This window comes from Dromaius novaehollandiae, chromosome 2 (assembly GCF_036370855.1).
Source record: "Dromaius novaehollandiae isolate bDroNov1 chromosome 2, bDroNov1.hap1, whole genome shotgun sequence".
NCBI classification, from domain to species: domain Eukaryota; kingdom Metazoa; phylum Chordata; class Aves; order Casuariiformes; family Dromaiidae; genus Dromaius; species Dromaius novaehollandiae.
In genome coordinates this window covers 21,533,556-21,557,032 of record NC_088099.1, presented here as the reverse complement: position 1 = coordinate 21,557,032, position 23,477 = coordinate 21,533,556, and the positions used below count along the sequence as shown (strand labels likewise).

Genomic DNA, 23,477 nt, shown 5'->3' with positions numbered 1-23,477 from the left:
CATATGCACGTGCATTTTCAAACATATTTCAGAAAAAACACTGCAAACAGACACAGAAATGAGCCACACCATACTTTAGTTATCACATTAGTTACTGCTGCTCACTAGCTACTCATTACCTAGATTCTTTATGAGACACAGTTCAGATATATTTGTATATATGTATATATAGTGTTTATATGTTGTTTCTAAAGAGAATGTTTAAGAAGCAGATTTGCTTAGTACAGAAAAGAGGAGACAAATGGCACACATGGTAATGGTTTTTAAACATATAAAAGTTTGCTACCAAGAGGATGTAATCATCTGTTTTCCATGATGGATAGGAACAGTAATGGACTAAAACTGCAACAAGAGAGGTGTAGGGAGAAACTCTCTCATAGAACAGCTAGTGAAGCACTGGGCTAGGCTGCCTGGGAGCTCATGAAACCTCCACCTCGGAAGTTTTTAGGTTAGAAAAACATGGCCAGGATCGGTTTGGGATAGCTGATGCTGTTCTGGGGCCAGGGAGCAGTCCTTCTCCACTGCTGAGTTCACCCAGCTGACAAGGCAAGAGCGTATTTCAGTTAAGGCACAGGGCTGGACTGGGCTCCATGGTTCCACTCCCTTCCACCCAAGAACCCTCCTTCACTGAAGAAGGAAGTAAAGGCAGAAGGATCTGGTCCTTCTCCCTTACTTACTGCTCCCCTCCTGCAAAGCTTCCCACCGTGCTCTCCCCAGCAGTAAGCAGACAAGGAAGAGCAGCTCAGAGAAACAGAAAGAGCAACCTGGTGACCACTAATGTGATTTCCCCCACATCATACCATTAACCTGCGGAGAGCAAGCCTGTGTTACCTTACCCATGATCTCCCCTAGCTTTTCAGTCCAATATCATCTCTGCCTCTTCAAGGGAGGAGGGGGAAAGAGTCCCTGGAAAAAAGTTAGTAATCTCTGATCGAGATGACCTTTTGAGCTTCTTCCCAATTCTCATTTAAGTGATGCTATATACCATCAATCTCTGACAAGCATTAGCAGCAATAGCCATTAGAGAAAAAAATTGATTTGATGGAAGAACTGAGCTATAGAATAAAAAGGAGAACTACTCAGTGCTAATTCTTTCCTATCCTCAATTCATAAAACCCTTAAAATCTGCCTCGATCATTTTCTTAAGACTCTTAATCTCTCTAGTCATCTAAATTTTGCTAGTTCAAGCACACATTTTACTAACCTCACTTTGCATCTTTTGAACCTCCTTTGAAACTTGATACATTGGTGTATCCACAAACTCCAGCATTGATCTGCCTTTAGATTTTTCATAATTCTCTTTGTACTTGACCTAGGAAAATGAAAATAAATACTGTTAACAGCTGAGAGTATGTGAGATCTGATTGCTTGTTGTGGCTTTAGAAAAATTCTGTCTTAGCCAAACTCCTTAGAGTTTTGACTTAAAAGATTCCTCCCAAATTTAACCTGTGGGAGGAACGGGGCAGCTGCACCAGGGAAATTCTTCCAGAGGCATTTATTCCTTTGCTTCAGTGTGGCAGACCTAAAGTGATGAACTTTGAAGACAGCAGTAACGAGGAACATCAGTTATGACCCTTAAACTAATTGCATGATTTTTGCTGAATCACATATGCCTGAGTGGTTACCAGCTTTTCAGTAAAACCACCCAGGCATGCTTCCGTTAAGCAACACATTAACTGTACCGACAATGTACCGACAACAATAACAACAATCTGTTTTACAGCCAGGCCCCATAGGTCTGTTTTTCAGGCTCCATAGCACCATTCAGAAACACACTCTGGTTTGTACCTGTGGGAGGAGAAAGAAAAGGAAAACTACTGACTCAGTTGGATCTGGACCTACTTTTGGCTCACAGCTACCCACAAATACAACCCTATAACTTGCAGCAAAATCACCCTGAAGGACAGAGATTTAAGACACTAACATACATCTTTACGCAAACACACTTCATTTGGAAGCCTGGAGAAGCCTTTAAACTCATTCATTCATTCCTTTTTGATTAAGATACTACGTGACCATGGGCAAACATATTATTTATCCTCATCAATCAGAGAGCAATATGGTGGAATATTCTACACAAACCATAAAAGAAAACAAATAGCTAAAAATCAAAACATGACATTCAGAGTGAGTGATATAATTTTAATCTATTTGTCTCTTCAAAAACACTGATGTCTCAATTTGAGAAACATGTTAAGAATCTCTTTTATTGTCAGGCTTCTGCACTAGATTCTGATCCTGCAAAAACATTCTCTCTCCTCGTGGGGTGCTTCTGATTGAATATGCATTGTACATCACGGTAATTTATCATGCAATTTTGTGCCTGATTTAATCACTGCAAGAATGCTGCATTTTTCTCTTTGCAAGATTTATTTATGATTGTGTATACCTGACTTTGAAGCACCGCATTTTCTTTGTGATGAATTTGTTCAGCTGTATCCAGGGTGAAATGATAGAAGCCCTTGCTTTGCTTAAATGATTTCTTATATTCATACTGAAACAAAAAAATATCCAAGAATGTTTTCACAAGCAAAATCCAGAAGATCCGCAATTTAAATACCATTTAAAATGACTATGGGAGAAACACCATAAAATAAAGTATGTCTTAGTTCCACACTTCAGGAGTTCTAATGATAAATTTGAATTTAAAATATCTCCATTTTCTGCAAAGAAGTATAATGGGATAAAATGAAAAAAAGGACATGATAAAAATAACATCATAAACTCCAAGAGAAAACACTTGTCCTCCTTATGCAAAATTCAGATGTTTATTCTGCAAAAAAAAAAAATTATTATTTATATTTGAAGTACATAGGGACACATGTGATGGTCTCTGTTTGCCTCCTAGTGGAAGCAATTATAAACGTCACACAACAAAACAGCTTCTGTAGTGGAAATAAACAAAAATTACCTCCATCTGCAGATACTGACTTCACATTTTTACTCCACTACTCAATTCATGGAATTAAAATTAAAAAAAATCTGTAAGAGCAAATGAGGGAAATTGCACAGCTTTTTACTACACCAAACTGCAGCATCAGATCTGGTGTCTAAAGTCTTCTTTATTCACACTGTTTCATAAAATCAAATACATCTAATTTCTATTTTTTAGCCTGAAATCCATTAGATCTCAAGAGTGTCTACAACAGCAACAGATTTAAAAGATGCAAATCAAAGAGATGACTTGAGGGTGGGAGGTCAAATCTGAGAAAGATTTGAAAAATGGGATTTCTATAGTAGACAAACAGCCATCAGAGACCTCAGGGATCTGCAAAGCATTCTTCTTCCTGGTCACAGCCAGAAAAAATATCCACCAGTATCTGGACAACACAAAATTCAGAGACTGAATACTTAGGGAGTCCTCAGAAGAGGACACAGTGTGAATCAACCCTTCTTGGGCAACAGAAATAAAGAAATTGTGCCAAGCAAAGACAACCCTTTACTGCCAGAAGTGGACAGTCTTAAGGAGTATCTGTGTTTCTGTCCCATCAGAGATAAGATGACAAATTGATGAAGTCCACTTTGAGGACATTCATTTAACCAGCAAAAAGAACGGCAATCTTATGTTATTGAAGGAAACTAGAATTAGGCCAGACAAAATACAAATGAAGAATGTAGGAAGTGAAAGCTATAAACTCAGTTGTCATCTGTACAAAAAGGGATAGTCAGTGTTAGCTTCACACATGGGAGTGAGACAGATAAACAACAGGCTTCAATTCACCACAGAGTAACACAAAAATCAAATACAGACTGGAAGGCTCAGTTATTTTGCTTATTTCAGACACAGGCTTCCATAAGTGACACTGACTCAGAATAAGCTACAGACCTACAGGCTTGTGCCCTCTGCATGTGAAGCTCTTGCCTCCTGCCAACAGCAACCAGTCTCCCTTCCCACCACGACCCACTCACGTGTTCCCACGGCAGCGCTGCAGCCTTTCTTTGGTTGCTGGAGTCAAAAAGCCAAATGCAGCTGCTAAACACAGATGACCAGCCTACTAACACTGCACATGTAGCATAGGTGCTCCTTGAGCAGGAGAGAAGCCTCAGTATTGCACAGAAAACAGAGGGTTCCCACATCTTTCTCCCCATTTCAATCCTACTACCTCTTACCCCTGGGCCCCTCGAGGCACATCTCCTGTTATGTGACAGGAAGGGGTTTGTGCCTATCATCCAATTCAGTGTAGGAAGTGTGAGACGTTTAGGGGGGAAAAAAAGACCTAGACAGAGAAGGTCTGAGAAAAACACTTAAAAGGCTGATTACGCAAGAGCTCCAAATATAAAACAGGCATAATGGTCACTTCCATAAAATGCTTTGAGACCTGCAGACCTTAGGCAAGACAAGATTTGCAGGGAAAGAAGTATCTTAGATTAACTAAAGAAAAAACAGGCAAGTTTTCAGGCACAGAAGAATACTCATGTACCAGAAGTCTGTGTGATTCTTCCCCATTATATTAGTCGTTCCAATAAAAGAATTCTCTCTCTCTCTCTAAAAGCCCTTTCTTTGCTGGGACCAGGAAGCAAGCACCAAAAATTCATGTCTTCTACAGTAACTATACTGCATTTCTTACTATGGATATTTTTCAGACTAGCCAAAGATAATCATTATAAGGGCAACTTACATCACTGTGCATTTTGCTGATATTTAACGCATGGTTTAAGTAAAGCAGGTTTGGTAGATCAGAGGCTGGATCATGTAGGCTTTCCAAATCTTTCTTGTAATTCACCTGGAATGATAACTCAGGTTACATAAAATAAAGATTAACAAAATAACTCACAGTTTCTTATTACCGTGCGTGCTTCCAGAAACATAAAACATGAAGTGCCTGTCTGAATAATCTGTATCAGCCACTAGATGGTGCTCGTTTACCATTATTTGGGGGAAAAAAAAATCAGTACTGGATTTTTTTCTCTTAAGTAATTATTTGGTAACTACTCAAACCCTTCCTCAAAAAGGATACTTAGAACAACAACAACAAAATCATACTTTGTATGACTTTCCAGTTTAGAAAGGCACTACGCATGTAATATTATTTCTATTCTTTTTTGTTTCCAAACATTTTTTTTCCTATTAGCCTACAGTAGGATTTCCCATACTTTTGATAGCTGGAGGCCCATCTTTACCAGAAGAACACTGTCCAGCTCCCCTGCCACATGTGAAATGCTTTCCTATCCTGGATGATAAATCTTACACACCAATACGCTTAGTCACCTTCAGACTTGTATCATGCTCTTCACTGATTTAGGCAGATTTCAAATCAACGTACTCAATTTACATATTTTTAATAAAACGATACCTATTTTCACAATTTTTTTCAGACCAAAGAAGTTTTGGGGGTTTTTTTGTGTTTTTTTTTTTTAACCAATATGCTCAGATTTGGGAACCAATTCATGTTCTGTTAGGCCCTTCCCAAAGCTGACCCTTCCTGTTCCTTCTGGGTGGTGCCCCACACATCGGAAACGGAGTCCTAGAGAAGGAAGGATTATCTCTAGGCTACGTGGGATCACCGTCTCAAAGAAGAGCTCACACTTTTAAAGTAGACACACCAATAAATATATCATCCTAACAGTTATATCACGCAGTATAGAAGTTTTCTCCAGTCTGACTCCAGTAGTGGGAACTCACACCGAACCGGGTAAGTGCAGTACTTTGTAATATTGCACTGAAGATCAACAGGCAGAATGAAGTCTAGACGACAGACATACAAATCTAAGCTACCCCACCTAACCTCCTTCTACAACCAAACGAGAGAAACAGGCACTTTGCTCACCTGAAGACAAGCCTGAAGGATAGGTCATAAGAATTGCCCTCTAGACCTGTTTATCTCTTTCCCCAAATACAAAAAGAATGAATACAAGGTGACTAACTCAGAGTAAGCTGCTATACCTTTTGACACAAAATTAAGTGAGACAAATCTCATCTAAAAAGGTTATGAAAAATGCTGCAGGCCCTGGGAGAAGACCTTTATCAGAAGCAGTGAAAGAGGTGGATAACGTACTGTACCTGCTATACACACACAGTATATTGAAGAGACTGCTGCTCTCACTAATTCATAAGGTGTAGAAAGTATTTCTGCTTGAGAACAAATGTTATGTTTTTCTGGATGTAAGTACATGCAAAACACAAAGCAAATTCACTTACATCACTTGCCAAGGTGGATGCAATCTGTGCTTGCTTGAAGGAAGCACTGTCAAGAGGATTGTACTGATGGTTCTTCATTTCCTTATTGAATTGCTCTTTGTATTTCACCTTCCACCAGAACAAACATATTTGATATTAACATGTAGTACTAGAAGGAGGCACAGAGAATTCAGACTACCAGGGAGCTTATTCAAGGTAATTGGTTTATCCATAAATCCTTAAACACTGATGTTTAAAGAAGCTCAGTTTAGCCACACCTGTGACTGTCTTGTGCTGGTTTCAAAGTAATTTTCAGGTAATTGAATTTTACTGAAATAAAAGAATATTTTTAAGATTATCATGTGCAATTACTGGTGCTGAAGGATTTATACAAGAAAACAGAAACAAAACCGTATGATTCACCTGAGTAATAACATGGAACTCAATTGTTTGCCTAGCAACAATAATCTCAGCACTGAGAATCATTCAATTCATAATTAATGTCAAAATGTGTTTTTAACAAAAAAAAAAAAGAAAAAATGGTAAAACTTGTAAAATATATAATTTCTTGTAAATTATTCAATCACTTCTGGAGTCAGAACTGAACTTCCCAGTCCACTGTTTTCCCACTGCTAGGTCACTGTTTTACCTGTGGGGTGCAAGGCTGTCACCAGAGTGGCGGCTCTATTTCTAATGATGCCACAAATTTCCCAGGAGAATCCCTAGAAATATCTCTGTAGTACAGTTCCTTCTTGGGGACAATGCCCACCTCATTACAGCATTAGAAAGCATAATTAAATGTCTGTCTGCTATCACTCTCACTGTCTTTTCCTTTTGTTTAAAAATAGTAGCGGGGAAGGTAAGATGTGCAAGGGTAGCTAAGCAATATTTAAATATTCATGTAACAGCATTAGAAGCAGATAAACCACAAAAATTCCATAAAACATGCTCAAGAACTGAATTCAGAATCCAAAAAGATGAAACTGAGAAAAGAGTAAATCCCCCTCCTTCACCTCCCTTTACTGTGCATGATCATCAAACATCTGGAGACTTTGCTCACATGCCTTGCTGCTTTCCAACAGCTGGGTATAATGGAGGAGAATAAAGTTCAGTCTGAATTATGCTGCTTTCATGAAAGTTAGTCAGACACCTGAAATCTGAGCCTATGCAACATCCATTATAATTTGCCACGCTCTGCACTAAATAAATATGCAGCTTTTTTTCCTTATTCCTTTTTTTTTCTATTCCCACATGAATGCCTGATAAAGTGGTTAGACCACCTCAAACAAACTCCTTCAAAAATTATTTTTTACTCAGCTTTAGTTGTGGGAAGATATTTCTTTTTACTTTTTAGTTTCCCCTTGCTACAAAAGATTCTCAACATGTTTACCTTACCAAACCTCATTATGTTTAGCCACAATGCCCAATATTTCATTAATCAGGATAATAAGAAACCAAAACTAAGCTACCCAAAGAGAAGCTAACTATATATGTTCAAGAACAACATTATGATTCCAGCACTTACATTAATTTTGAAAGGAAGGAAATTCTAAAACATTATAACTTTGAAAGAGAAACTTCTACAAGAACATGATGAACTTCATAATCTTTTATACTAACTCTAGAAAAGAGTATCTATTGCCTTCTGGTAGATTCATCTGGTTCATATTGTTTGGTATTTGCCTTGGCTTTGGATCAATTGCAAAAGCATATATCTGAATACAAAGACACTGCCTTTGACAAAAGGCAAATCCACATTCTCTACGAGCAGCAAAGGAATAAATTAGAGGGCTTTTCTCTTTTAAAAGGTGTGTCCAGAACTTGCCCTCTAATAAACATCAGTGCTGGAATATCTGATTCAGAAAGCCTCTGAAAAGAGGGATCAAATTAGCATGGTGAGCAAAACTGTCTTTTTACTCCTTGGGCATCAGAACACATCACAAGGACATTGCACACCAGCTTAAATAGCCAATGACTCAAGGCTGTCTTCTGCCCAGTCAACAGGCGGCCTCAAACTGCACGTGTGGACTAAATGCACAGTGTGGTCCTTGATATTCTTGTTAAGTGTGAAAACATCAATGCCAAAGGGACCTCTCTTCACAATTGGCTTGTCATCTTCCAGCTGCAGCTATTTCATGGCATTTTTTTTCCAAAGATTTTTTTACCAATACATTTCAATCTAGAGACTTCAGTAATAAATCCTAGTTAGTGTCACTTCAGATCACATCACTGCTGTAGCAGGGAAGAGTGGGAGCCAGTGAATCCAGCCTTCAAGGCACTGTGTATCCTGATGCCAAAGTGCAGAAGGGTCCCAAATTTAAGGAGACTACCCACTGGTCCGACTGCAAAGGTTTCTGTTTCAGTGAGGGACATCTCGCTCCCTCCAGGCCCTGCCACCTTGTCTGCCTGTGCTGCTTATTACCTCTGCTCTCCGCGCTGACACCACCGCACATGTCGCTCTGGGGCAAAATGGAGGCAGCACAATAATATCAGATGACCCTGGCAGTATCTCAAGAGCACTTGCAGCAGTAATTTAACTCTGACTTGTCATAGGGGATTCATCTCATTGAAAGCTACACATACATTCACTTTCTCTTTTATCAGTATTTTCCTATTTCCTTCTCCCTTTTGAAAGAAAGTGTGGGGTGGCAGAGGCTTGGGGGAATGAGAGAAGCGTGAGCAAACGAATGAGTCACAGAGAAGGAACTCTCATGGTCTTTAGCTCTCTTTTAAACAGAGAAAAGTTATGAATGTTGTTTAAAGGACAAATATGCCTGAGAAAAGGGTTCCAATTAAAAATGAGCAAGAAAAATACTTCATCGATGATTTTTAAAACACCTGAAGCAGGAATCTTAGCAACGTTGTAACCTGGGGGAACAGCGAACAAAAATGTGGGAGTAGAAATGACAGTTGTTAGCGGAAGCTTATCTACAAATTTTCATCGTTAACCAAAAGCTCGACTCTAATGAGGGCTTAAAATGACAGCTACCTATTTACTTTCTTAATTAAAGTCTTACATCTGTTTATTTTTTTTTTAGAGGGTTTGTAGCGGGGGGGGGGTTAATTTAAAAGAAACATGTGGAAGCTGCGCTCTAACTGCTGCTGAAGAACGAGCTGCCTTTGCAGGCTTTTAACACAACAACATCCCTGAAAAACCAAATTGGTATTAAATAAAGCCTGGATAAACAAACTTCTCATTGGCCTCGCAGAAAACCTATAAAAGTCGGAATTGCAGCTGGACAGAACAGTGTCTTTTGAAGCTTTGCAGCAACATTCCTAAATCAAATCTGCAGTTCAAAGCTGTTCACACAGGGAGGGTTCAGTTTCAGAAGCGAATGACATCACCCACTGTTCAGATTTACAAAGAAGCTGCAAAAATTGAATCATTCAACCACTGGCATCCCAGGATGAAGCAGACACTTGCAGCTAAAGCATTTCCTCATGACCATATGAAAAAACATATTAGAAAATGAAAAACCTGTCCAAGAGCTTAGATATTGAAGGAAACATAACATAAACAAAGAGCTAAATTAAAAAATTGGTTCCTAAAAGCACTAGCAGAGTTTAAAGCAAAGAAAGAGAAAATCTTAGGCTCTTTATGTTGTTATTGATAATCTCACAGAAGGTATATTTTTAAAAAAGATTTTACCTCTAACAATTTATCCATGAAACAATAAGCATTACACTGACCTAGCATAAAACAGGAAATCCAAAATTATTTACCATAAAACCAATTATTAAATACTTGGAGGAAAGTACTTAATATCAGCAGCTTTTGAGAAAGCTAATAAAATGAAACAGAAGACACAAGACTTTTTTGATAGAAAAATACAAAAAATATCCCATATTATGATTGCATTTATATCCAGCAAAATGACATGAAAGCTTCCTTTTTCACAAGGGCTAAGACAGTTTCTGTTTTATTTTGTTTAAAATCAACAGAAAGGGGTTACATTGTGCTGTGGGTAAATACACTAGCCCTGGGAGCTATTATTTTTGCTACTGCTGTTGTCAAAAGCTTTCTTTAAAAAAAAAGAGAGAGAGAGAGAGAGAGAGAGAGAAAGAGAGAGAGAGATTGAGATTTGGTACACTGATTTGGTACAGCCTTGAGTGCCAGTCAAACATTAACACTATTTTCTTCATTTTGTTTGCCTTCCTGCTTGCTTTGATTGCTTTCTCCCTTCGTTACACCCACACTGCCTGACCTCTTCTTGCTCCTGTTCTCTATACTCCCTAAATTACCTACCCATATGCACCACATTAAAACATTATCATTTTCTCTTCCCATTACATCCATCAGAGTTGTCAACTTTGCAAATTTACTGTGAGGGTCAAATAACTAATATTTCTCTGCATGTCACAGCTTATAGATTCATGCTATTAAGGAATATTATCAACTTCCAGCACAAAAAGTTTCTAATGCTCCCATTTGCCAAGAACAGATAGATAAAGGCAAACCCTAAAAGCCAGGAAGTCTGCAGACAACAAGGAGATCTCTAACTTTACTATTTTTTAAATCTTGTAATTGTTACAAGCCTGCTTCACGGTCGTTGCGTGAAGAGGATGGACGCTAGTGACCCACACTGAGGGCCCTTCCTCGTCCACAGCGCAGGTGCACTCCTCACCCTGCCCCGCCACCCACCTCTTTGGACACAGGGTCATCTGCATTTTTCTGTGCTTGTACAGCATGCTTTTGATTTATGATCAGTGTGCCTAAGTGTTATAATGATTCAAATAATATATAAAAACATCGGACAGCTCACGGCCACCGGCTTTCCTTCAGAGGAGGTGGGGAATGCCTGAACACTCCTCCCTGCACCTGCAAACAGCTTGGTGCTTACAACCTCCATGCAGCTGCATGCAGACACATGGCAGTGGCGTGTCAGGTGAAAGCACTGCCTCCTTTTTTAAAAGTACACATGGCCCATCGCAGACACTGCCACCAGCCACATCAATGTAGACAGACTGCTGGGAGGACAAGAGGAGGAAGGATCACAAAATTCGGATTCAGGCCCAGTGGCTGCAGAGGTTGAACCAAGCAGGATTAATGGGAATCTGATTTACAAATAAACTATAAGTAAGCTACATTTTGTCAACTGTTCTTCTCTTCCTGCCACAGCTTCTGCACTATTTGGACTCCGATTAAGTGCTAATGAAGTTTAAATTGCACACCACATGTTCTCTTCTGCAGAACAAACTCAGCTGGAACTGCTGCCACCCCAGCCCCTGGCAGTGAAGTGACTCTATTATAAAGCTACCAGTTTTGCAGATGCAGCATGCATTGTCCAAGAGAAAAGTACATCTCATAAAAATGAGATAAAAAGTGCACTGCTGAAGCCTATGGTGCAGCTGGCACAGCACCAGACTGCAGGACCCCATGATCCTGCTGGTATTTTTTGATCATTGTGATTGTTAACCACACCAAAACCTCAGTGGTACCAGGCTCAGCGAGAAGGAGAGAGCTGTTGGAAAGGGACCTGCCTCAGGTCTGTTTGTGACGGCAAGCAGCTGCAAGCTCACTACATTCTGCAACAGGCTGCAAGGAAATGAATGTGTAGACAGCCAGCAGGTAGAAATATAGCATGTCATGCACTAAGTTCAGATACAAACAAGAAGGGGTCTTTTAAAAAACACCAGAAGTGTTTGCTAAATGACAAGACATTTTATAACTGATACCCAGGTCTGAGCAGCATAGCACTCACTGCCTCTTCCAAGAGAGCACAGGTTGACTTCCAAGCATGAATGATGATAAAGACAGAAGGCCAAGAATCTGTTAGCAGGCTTGCCCATTGGTAGAGATAAAAGTACATAATCCATTACAAAATAGGAGAAAGAAATCTATTTGGAAAACACAATCTAATTTTGATTCTGAAATTTTCACTGACAGAGCAACTAAAAGTGTGGGGGGGGTCTTTTTTTCTCTCTCTCTTTGTACAGTACTAACACTTCAAAATTAACAATGTTCCAATATGAAAGAGGAAATCACTTACGTAGCAGATACTTTAAGTGCAATGTTTGCTGACAGCAAAAGGAGGTCAATCTCTTAAAAACAGACACTGCGCTGTTTTGCAGATTGGTCTCTATGACAGGCTATTCTCATTTTATTTTGGTTCTAATGAAGACCTTTAGTATCTAGCTCACAAGGAGTTGTTGCGTGTCACTGATTTACAGACTGTTCTAATCTATACACTACTCTGCTCATTTTTTTTCTAGTTCAAGGAAAACTGAGAGAGTCTTTTCCAATCAAAGGGAGTGATCCCCTTTCTATAGAAAGGCAGAATTTGTTTGTGGGTTTAGAAAAGCTCTAAGTGCAGTTTGACAGGATTGCTAGCAAGGGTTATGCAAGGATCTATTAAAGAACTATTCGAGAAAAAAAACAGGTCAGAAATCAAAAATCCCTTCTTTTGATATGAGGCTGATCTGTAGCGGTAGAATTGTCATAAAAGGAAAACAGGGAATATCGGGTCCCTTATTTTCAGTTGCAGACTAACGTAATTCTTCCATTCTTCTTCTTTTTTTTTTTTTTTTGAGGTTAATATATAACAGAAAGCAGTACATAAAAGGTTCAGTTGCAGGGGAAGGGAGGGAGGGCGGTTTACATGTCAGGCCAAATTCAGATCCCATTACTCACATTAGCAAGCAGCTACACAAAAGACCCCAGTTAGTTCAGTGGGATTAATCAAGGGATAAGGTTCCACTCAAACTGAATGAGTAGCAAAATTTGCCTCTAAATTACATACAGTTAATATTTTAGAAATCCTAGATAATCTGTATGAATAAAACAGTCACCACCCCCACCAAGGCCAAGTTGTAACAGTCAAAGTTCATTGTACTTCTGCATAAAACTGTATCTACGAAGTATCTTAAATTTACCAATCATAGCAATTCTATAGGAAATGGGTTTGGGAACACTATCTTCAAGCAATTTAAGATAATAATCTAAAAAGCGAAGTATTTTCTTGCATTACTAGGAATGAGATATCTGAATGAAGTCATTGTAAAAGATGGAGAATCTTACTTGGCTTAAAAGTTTAGAAACTCCTTTAGCGTGTTCAAAATCTGGTCTTCCAAGTACAGCAGGCTCCTTATTCATTTCTCCCCTTCCTTTCTTGTACTCGGCCTTAAAAAAGTCACCACAAATGAATGTGAATTACTATTAAATTGCTTGCTTTTATTTTATCACAGGAAATGTAAGCATTAAAACTAATAGGAAATAAAGTATCATTTAGTGACCTGCATTGACACTGCCGTCACTAATGTTCTAATCAGCTCCGAAAAAGGCCTTCTCTGGCTTCAGCTCGTTAGCAACATAACATTTATTTATTCTGAAACACAATGCACAGCATTCACAAAATTCAACTTTAACCAAATGCATGGTTTAAGTCTGAGAAATATTGTTCTCCCACTGCTCCCAATCAAGGCAGAATGAGTTACAGTGGCTCAGCATTTCTTAAGTCATGGTCTGCAGTTTACACAAGATTATTTGTAGCAGCTGAAAAACAGTCTTGAAACAAAACTAGGCTGAGAGGCAGCTTTTTTGAAATATAAGGTCAAATTCCGCTCTCAGTTTTGCCATTGCAATCTTCCCAGATGTCAATAAGGTTGCATTGGTGTAACAGAGCGGAATTAGTCCCACAGGGTTGGTGTTATGTGATCTTTCTAGCTGAACTACCTCCCATGCAAATCACTGCACATTTGTTCCAAAACCCAACTGCATTAGAAAACAATACAGGTGAATGTACAATAGGTGCTTTGCAATATCACAAACGAAATTACCCACTGCCTAAAAATTAGCGAGCATACATCATAACAACAGACTGACGGAAAAAGAAAGTCCCAAAGCCACTCTAAGTCAAATGCAATTAGTAACTCTGGGTGTTGACCATAAGACATATCAGAAGTTTCTGCTTTTCAGAAAATGCTGAATATCCAAAAGGTGAATCTCAGACCTCTTAAAGCTATCTCCCCATTCCAAATTAGAGTCTCACCTAAAACTATTAGCAGTTGTTTAAAATCTTGGCTCACAGCTTTTAATATACATGCTGTTTCAGTTTCCTACAATAAAATATTAAACTGCATCACACTTTACTGCTTCTCAAATTGCTCCTTGACCTATCCATTAGTAGATGTCACGGTGGGAGGGAAAAGGATTTCAGTGTGGAGCTGAGGGAGGAGAGCTCCATGCAAGAAGCGCTCAGGCAGCCAGCAAGGAATTGCATTTCTCTGCCACTGCTGGCCGAGGGGCAAGGAGGAAGGGGAGTCCTGGGATGCAATCTGCTTTTGTACAGAGGCGAAAGGAGGTCTGGTATGTCTTTTGAAGTGCAGCATGGCACACCAGCATATGCTGACCTGTTTTGAGTATGGTTATCATGAATAAAGCTGAAACAAAACCCAACTGTTGTAAGCTTAATATTGCCTTTAAAACAATGACCAATAATTGCAAACTTCGCATTATTGACATCAGAACAGAAGGAAGCCATAACTCTGTAACATTCCAGGCAATTTTTTTTTTAACCTACATGGCAGATTTGAGGTTGCAAGTTTTCTCTTTGTGATATGAAATTTGAGTATTTCAGCAGCATTCTACATGGTCTCAGTGCAACTGGAATAAATTAAGTAGTATGTTGAAAAACATACAGAACAAGAAAAGGAAGAACATACATTGCTTATTATCTTTGTTATCTCAGTTGCTATCCTTATGTCTGGCCTGTTCAGCACTTCAGTGTATCTATGAGTATCTTGCACGTCCTTCTTATATGATACCTGCCAAACAAAAGACATTTTTATTTAAAATAAATAAAAGTTAGACATTGATAAATAATCTTTGAGTGACTTATCATCTCAGCCACCAAATGCAGTAAAACTGTCTAATAGGGTTTGTTCCAACCCAGTCCTGGCTTGACAGGGATTGTTTCATAAGACCCACACACAGATTAACAAAGGAAGAAATTCAGAAGCATAAAAATAAAATGTTAAAATGAAAATCAGTTTTGTTTAGAAGCATAACAGAACATGAAAGCACTGCAAAGACCCAAATATCTGGTTTTGTCTTTAAATTCCAGAGGAATTCTAAGGGTACACCATTTTTTTTAAATATAAACTAAAACCCCACTATGAAACTGAGCACCACAGCCTAGCAGATTGCAACTCCACTGAAGAGAAACTGTAATTCTAGCATGGTGAACATCTTTCTCAGGAGTACAGAACCATGGGGTTGGTGTGTAATTAAATGACACCACTGCACCCCAGCCTCTCCCCCTCCCCACAACTCTACTTATCTGCTACTTGACACAATCACGGGAACAAGAAGGCTGAGCATTCCAGCATGAGGAATGCTGGAATCTTTCTGTTTGTGCAAAAGCCACCAATATAATGAATAGGCTCAGAAAACTTTGGCCAGAAGGCTAAACCACAGGTAGGAGAGGCCCAAATATTCTCCATGTAACAAAGCAATCAGAGAAATGGCAAAGACCTCAGGGACGCTGCAAAGCTCCCAGGCCACAAGCTATCCTTCTTTTACCTCTTAAAGATCCCTACACCTATTCCCTCCCTTGCAGTAGCACATATACCAATCCAAGCCAATTTCCAAGAGCTGTCTTACTGAATTATTCTGAATAATCAAGAAAATTGTCGCTAGTAGGCAAAAGCATCTGAAAAATTGACTTTTCATGCAAAAGTTAAAAAACAGAAAATAAACTCTACAGGAAGTGGAAAGTATCGGCACAATTTCTGTTTTACTGGACAGTCTTTCAGATTTCTTCTACAGCTTAACAAGTTATTATACCTACCAACATGGTAATTCACCATCACAAAGTCCTCAGAGGTTCCCTCTGCTTGAAGCTTCACTTATTAGAACCTGTAGATCTCCTCCTCCTATTTCCAATGCAGTGTTTTACTCCAGGTACCATGTAACAAACTCAACTACCTCAACTACTCTACAAATATAATTTGTGGAAATGTTATGAAAAAAAAGTGATTTTTTGGCAAATATTTTACAGGCAACAGGAAAGTAATTTTGCATCCATATGGCTTCGGCTAAGTAGACAAGCTAAATGGGCTTCACTCTATTGGCTGCTTGCCCACAAATAAGATCTTATAATTTTTAACCTACAATGAATGACACACAAGTATAAACAACAATAAAATAAATAAATAGGTAAGTTGGAAGAAATACAGCCCAAACTATCACCTACGAAAAAGATAAAAACTGTTCCTTATAGCTTGTTAAAACCACTGGAAGTTTTGTTTTGGTTAGGCTTCAGTATTTATTTTTTTAAGAAATTAGATGTGCAGAAAAGCACTTGCAGTTCAGGGCTTTACATGGATTTAGTTAATTATATGCTGTTCATCCTAACGACCACATGAGGTGAGGTGAAAACCACAAAGGCAGCAGAAACAGGTTTCTGAATAGCACCCTATCATCCATGTAAATTGCAAATTAAAGGACAGCATATGTGCTCAAAATAGAAATTAGGAATGGAGTGAATTTAAACAACAGAGAATCAAGAATAGTGGTGATAAAGTTGAGGAAATGTGGTCACTTATTGCTCCCAAATGACATGATCATATAGTACATAGAATAATGGACTGTGGTTAATTTCAGGGGGAAAGGGGGGGAAAATAAGACAGTGACAGTCCTTTATATTTCACCATTTTCAATTATATTAGATGCAAGGCCAATTGCTATAGCTTTCCCTGAGTGAATTATTATTCTTCCTGCACCTAAACCAGTATACCTATTACTTATGTCTGAGGGAAAGTCATCTAACATTTTACAAATGTCTGCAATATATATTTGCTCCATTCTGCAGCTTGTCATACTCCGGTGAGAATAAAAATGTTATGCAGCAGAACAGTAGTTTGTCAGAGGTAGGCCAAAGAAAGAAAAAATATGTTTCCCATTTCCTGAATAACCTCAATCCCTGGATGCTGACCCTTTCCCATTGGGACAGTGTGCTGGCCTCTATTACACAGCTGCTATTCTGTTCCACCTAGAGATTTTTTTTTTTATGGTGCTACGTTAGAACAGTAAAATGAAAGCTATTCTGCGAAAGAAGGGGAACAGCTGTAGAAGGGGCTACGCCACCAACTCCGTGTGTGCACCCACAGGCACCCAGAAGATGGAAAAAGGTGGTGGCTGCAAAAGGGCAGAAGAGAAAATTTATCCTGATCAAGTGAAAGAGAAAGGAAAGCAACAGGAAAGGGAAGAGCAGAAATATCCAGGGAAGGGACCATCTTTTCTTCTGTGTTTGTTCAGCCCCTTATCAAGAGACTTAAATCCTGACTTAAGGAGCCTGACTTAATGCCTTAAGGCATTACAAAAAGCCTCTACTCAATCTTAACTTCAAAGGGTTGCTCAGGTTCTACCAAAAATCGTCACCGCGGCTCACGAATTACTTGTCTTCATGAGGACTGCAGACATGCGAAACATCTGTTCAAACTGTCTTTCGTAAAAGAAAAAGGAACTGAGAGACTGACAACTCAGAGCACCAGTGAAAGACCTAAGTGGAGAGTTACAAAAGATCAGTGGGAAACGTGAGGAAGAAAGAAATAGGGACACAAAGGCAAAAACTTCTACCATCTCTAGTTTTGAAGTTGAAAAGCTTAAATTACAAATACTAACTAAAGTGTTATAAATTGCAATAAAAAGTGGTTACACTGATTAGTTTTCAAAAGAAACATCCATAAAACTAATGACAATCTGAACAAAAGCCATTTCCCATCTTTAATCCCAAATATGATTACACAGTCTGACTTGCCAGTAGTTTTTGCAAAGTTGGCAAATATTCAGGCCTCGCTCATAATTAGTAGACTAATTTTAATAGGGCCAAACCTCCAGCTCATATAAACAGGCATGAGGTCCACTGAGGATGAACATGCTGGTACATTTCCTCCAGCGGAGAGCCCTGAAGATGCTTCACCCTCCACTACAGTGCCAGTGCATTGGGATGCAGTGCGATGCTGCATAGTAAACAGATTTCTATTACATCTGCAAAACATCTCAGGCTTTCAAGCAACAAACAGAAACTTCTGCTATACAGTGGCTCAACCAGTTTAAAAGATTCGGACCTTTCTTGCAATCTTTTGTCTCCTCCTCTGTTCCAATTCCAAGCCAGAATAAGTTATTAAAGTACATACAAAAAGTTATGGATGCATTTTGCCTTCTTGAGATGCACACACAAAAGCCGGTGACAATTTGTCTCTTATTGTTTGTCCCTGATTAGTACTTTCAGATGGCTGTGAGTCTGCTTACCAACGGTCTGTCAGCTGGGTCTCTGCCCCCTTTCCTCTCAGCTGCACTTTGGGGTCCATCAACACTATGAAAATGACTAGCTGGTGACAATCATCAATGGCAACAGCTTTTCTGGTCCCCTCCTCAAATGGTGGTGAAAACTGTTTCCCTGCTCATGTAGAAGAGACAAACACATTTCTGGCCCATTACAGATTGATGCAGTCACCCCTGCTAGTAATGGGCTTCAAAATTGATTGGTCCCAATTACATCAGAAGTAAACGCATCATTTTCAGCACCGCTTGGAAGTGGCCCAGGGGGACCTGCTGTTGACGACCACTGTCAGCAGAAAGTTAGTCAGTGCAAGGTGATTTTTCTAATGCAGACGCTGAACAGAGAGCCAGCAGAAGCATGGCTTTAACATGATCTGCATCAAAACAAACCTCAAAAATTCTAGTATGTTATTAAAGATGTTTAAGCACACCAAATACAAGATCTGCTCATTTGTGTGTGTGGACTGTGACTGTACAATATCGTGAACAGGAAAAAAACCACATGCCTAAGATAATGCAGACTTCTTAAATATTCAAATTTAGAAGGTCAATAGGACATTATAAATTCCTGCTACTGATATAATTTGGACTGCAAAAAGCATACATATACATGAAATGTTTGCCCAACTGTCAACTAGCATTTTAAAAGCAGCACTGCTTGGTATATAAACATAAGAGAAAAGATACCAGGGTGCTGATCTCAGATCTGCGAACTGCCCTTTAAATATCCACAGATGAGTCTATTCTGGTTTTCTTTTTTGTAAAGTCAGAATAACGACACATACTTATTTCATACAATATAATGTTGTGAGGAGAATCAGTAATTTTAACCAAGCAGAATATGTAAACTGCTGTGTAAACCCTTACCATTATTTTGCTACTCAGCATGCACAGTGGCAGACCATGGCATGGAATAAGCAAAACTGGGATCCACAACTTTGAGTATATCAACAAACTGCAGTGTGCTGCTTTTATTTGGGGACAATGCAGCAAGTCTTGAAAAACTTTATCATCATCTCCTTTTGCTGTTCACTCACTCTCTTTCTTCCACCTGTTTGGTTCTCAGGTACACATAAGGAAAACCACTATTTTGTGAGTGACAGTTTTCTATGGATCACCATCCAATTTTTGCCCCAAGTTTAGAAACTCCCAGATGAGATAAAAGACATCAATCAAACACAGACATAAGGTCCCTCCTTCACTTTTCTTCAAACATCTTTGTTGACAAAGGCTCATCATGAACATTCATCTCACAAAATAAAAACACAATTTATAGAGAAAAGTACTCTGCTTTAGATAAACACCTTTCATTCTAACATTATACAGTATTTAAATAATTTTTCAAGTAAATTCCCTATCATTAAAAAAGTCACTTTTGTTCTTTTGAGAGCAATTTCCTTCAGTGGAAGTATGAATAAGGGGAAAATGTTTTTCTCATACATGATCACATTGTTCAGGAGATTTTAAAGTATTTCCCTATTATGCAGCTTCAACCCACACTTATACAGCGTGTTAATGACATTCAAAGTGATGTGAAGGCCTACAGCACATGACAGTTTCAAAATGTCTGCACAAACGTATTGTAAGTTGAATACAGTCTTAATTTTTAAAGGAAATTGCACTTTTCACACAGAAAAGTGCAAGGCTGAGTAAATAGTCTTAAACACATCCTAATCCTATTAGATGCAAACCCTGCATGTAAAGGTTGAATTGAGTTGGCAGACCATTGTAGGTAAACATGCATTCTGCTCCCATAGGTATCCTGTACTGAGTGGTGGATAAAACAGCTTTGTCCTCCTATTCCCTCAGTAGTTTCCCTCTTCTACACTGCACTTTTCAAAGCTGTGATTCTACAAATAGCCAAAGTTCCAGAAGACAAATACTTCACATTTGGGATGCTTACTATTCCATATTCTGCCTCAAACACAAAAAATCATGTGGCTCTTAATTAAACCTTTATTTATAAAACAAGAAATCCATAGACAAATATTCAGGCTGGTGCTCAAATAATTACCCACAATAGTTGGGTGACTCCTTTGAACAATAACAGAACATACATAACTTGCACCTTTATGTTTAATAAAATTGCATCCCCATCCCATTGCAGCTCCTTTTGAGCAATTACAAAAATTCCATTCTTAAATGAAACTAACTAGTTTGAGTTTTATGTTGGATTTGGAGGGTTTGTTTGCTTTGTTTTGAAGTTTGCCAGGCTGAGAATAACTTTCCTTCATATTTTTTCATTATTTTTAACATGCTGTTAAAAGTTATCATTTATCAAAACAGCCTTGCCTCTCCTGTGTTTGTCTTCATTTCCTTTTTTTGCTTGCTTTAAGAAGATAAAACAACTGAATTTAAATTTACTCTCACATCTGCACCTTGCTCTCATTAATTCTGTTAGCAGGTGAGGTACAGCTGTAGCACAAGGGGAATGGGTTTTGCACTGGGAATCTCCAAAATTGTCAATAGCATACTAACCCTCAGACTATGAAGAATGTGATGCAAAAACTAGTCTCATATTCCTCCTGGTCCCACCACCTACTCTGAGAGGGCTTCCCAGCTCTCTTCCCAACGTTATTGCCTGCCCTACTACTCCACCATCATTCCTCCTGTTAAGTGAAAACAAATTCCTGCTTATGAAGAGTGAAGTTCACGTTCGCAGCTCCTATCTGTCAATCTGACATCCTGATGTTCCCAACAGCAGAGACAGCCAGAGTTGGAAAGGAAGAGGGAATTCTGTAATCAAGGCAGGTTGCAAATTACTTCTGGGAGTTCCTACTCAGGTATTTCCCAGCAGTAGAAGAAGTTATTCTTCAAACATAATGCTTCCCTGAAGTTTTCCAGCAGCCTTTCAATCAGTGGCCAGCTGTCATGATTCTACACATACGGACATATATCTAAGGATGACATTTAGCTTTCTGCCTACATAACCTAATAGTGTTTGTTACACTGTCAGTAAGGAAGATAAGATAAATTTAAGATCATTCAAAGTCAATACCTAAGCTTCATTTTCTGTATTGTTTCTAATAAACAAATAACCAAGTTGTCTGAGAAATAAAAGAGGAATAAAATCACATACCTACCTGATTTGACTTTGTTACATATAAACAACAGAAATGGATCATAATTTTGAAGGCATTTACTTGTTGGTCATTCTTACAGCGTTTGTGTTCCCTTTAAAATGACCTCATTATTCTAGTCAATCTTCTCTTAAAATTCATATTTTTCGTAAGTAACATTTTATAAAACTTAAAACTAACATGCATTTTTCCTCAAAGGTGTCTTTGTATAATTCAAAACACTGATCCTGGCCATATTTCTAATGCCAACAATGATGCATTGAGCTAGCATAAGAGACCATGAAATCAAACCTGACTTGATACTGATAAAAAACATAAATACAATTATTATACTTTTATACTGTGAAAAAACCTGAAGACTCAAAAAAGTTAATAAACAGCTGTAAAAAAACTTTTAAAATATTCCTAAATAGTCCAATTTATTTGTAAATTATGTACTTAAAACTATGAGAGCACATACTTCTATCAATCACATAAAACAATGCTAAGCACCAAACTCAACTCCATGGCCCAGATTCTCTAAATGCAGTCATGAGCTGTTCTTTGGAACTCATTTACATACTTATTCATGAGATGGGAATAAAGTTATTCATGTGCATAAAAGTGTGCAAGATCAGGGCAGAAATATCCTCCTTCTCTCCTCTAGACAGACCCCTCACAGAACTATATGAATGTTGACAGTATAAGATACTGAAGCCACACTGCTGTTTATGTAAATGAAGAGTATTATGTAAATACAGTTTTAAAGTTCAAGGAGGTATATATGAATTCAGCAAACCTTTCTTTGTAATTTTGTTTCAAACTGATAGCATTTAACAATAATAATTACAATTAATAAATAATAACATTTTCCAATGCAGTTTATCATAAAAGTCACATAACCTTACTTGTAGCGCATACTATATACACATCATATTTGAAAATAGATTATAGCAAATAATATTAAAAAAAAAACACTAATGAAATACCATGCACAGTTCACTTCAGTTACATATAGTAGGTGTATCCACCCAAAACCAGTGAACTAACTCCAGAAAGGGGGATACTTACATCACTCTGGTATTTATTGACTTCCATGGCATGCTTAATATCTGGAGGCTCCTTCATATGTGCATAATCTGAAGTTCCTTTCTCAGCATAATGCTTTTGTTTATAGAGAACCTAAAAACACCAACAGTATACTTTGGTGACCTCAGCAGAGCAGGTATAACATTATGAGCTGGGTTAAACCTAGTGTAGTAGTGTGCCTGTATTCAGGAAAAAATGTAATAAATAATAAAGCTCCTTAACGAAACCAGAACCCTGAAACAATAGCAGCTTCTATCAAAACAGAGACACACGAGGCACAGTCAGCAGAGAGATTTCTCTGTGTCTATTATTTTAACAGAAAAATGAGTACAAACGAGGAAGAAAACAAAGTACACATATACAGATACAGTAACCTTAGCAAGCTGAAAATATGGCCCAGAGAAAAGCATAAGGGAAAGGGACTTGGTCAAAATATACTTGAACCTATTAGCAAAGTAAGTATTTTCTGAGGTTTGGGGTTTTTTCCTGTGTTCAGAAAAAAAATAAAATGTTTTGTGCATTCCTCGTAAATAAATAGGTTTACATGAATTACTTATAGGCCAAACATTTATTTCTTCCACTGTTTGTTAGGAAATTACTAGCACAATCCACATTTTGACTAGCCCCTAGGTTCACAAAGAAAAATAATATTTACATTCAATTGTCACCATTGTAAAGGAAAATGGAATTGGAATGTGAGTTTATAAACAAAATCATTTTTATAATAGAAACTGAGCTGAGAATTGGGCATTCATCCAGCTTTCACTGTACTGTGTTATACTTACATATACTCACACATCACATATGAAAACTGCCTCAAAAAGCTGATATTGCACTTATCCTTGTCATAAGCTTTTATGCTTACATTAAGAAAATTCACCAGGTTTGATGCCTGAAGAAGCAGCAAGCATCAAGAAAATTCATTTTC

General features: G+C 38.3%; 1 protein-coding gene across 1 annotated transcript in view; it reads right to left on the bottom strand.

Annotated features, from left to right (window-relative positions):
• LOC112982290 (nebulette-like) overlaps positions 1-23,477 on the bottom strand; it is a 95,538-nt gene that overhangs the window by 58,370 nt on the left and 13,691 nt on the right. The window contains exons 5-11 of the mRNA XM_026098543.2: positions 22,532-22,642; positions 14,780-14,881; positions 13,137-13,238; positions 6,140-6,247; positions 4,620-4,724; positions 2,390-2,494; positions 1,205-1,312 (exon numbers count right to left, since the gene is read on the bottom strand). Coding sequence (XP_025954328.2) covers positions 1,205-1,312; positions 2,390-2,494; positions 4,620-4,724; positions 6,140-6,247; positions 13,137-13,238; positions 14,780-14,881; positions 22,532-22,642 — 741 coding nt within the window. The remainder of the gene's footprint in view (positions 1-1,204; positions 1,313-2,389; positions 2,495-4,619; positions 4,725-6,139; positions 6,248-13,136; positions 13,239-14,779; positions 14,882-22,531; positions 22,643-23,477) is intronic.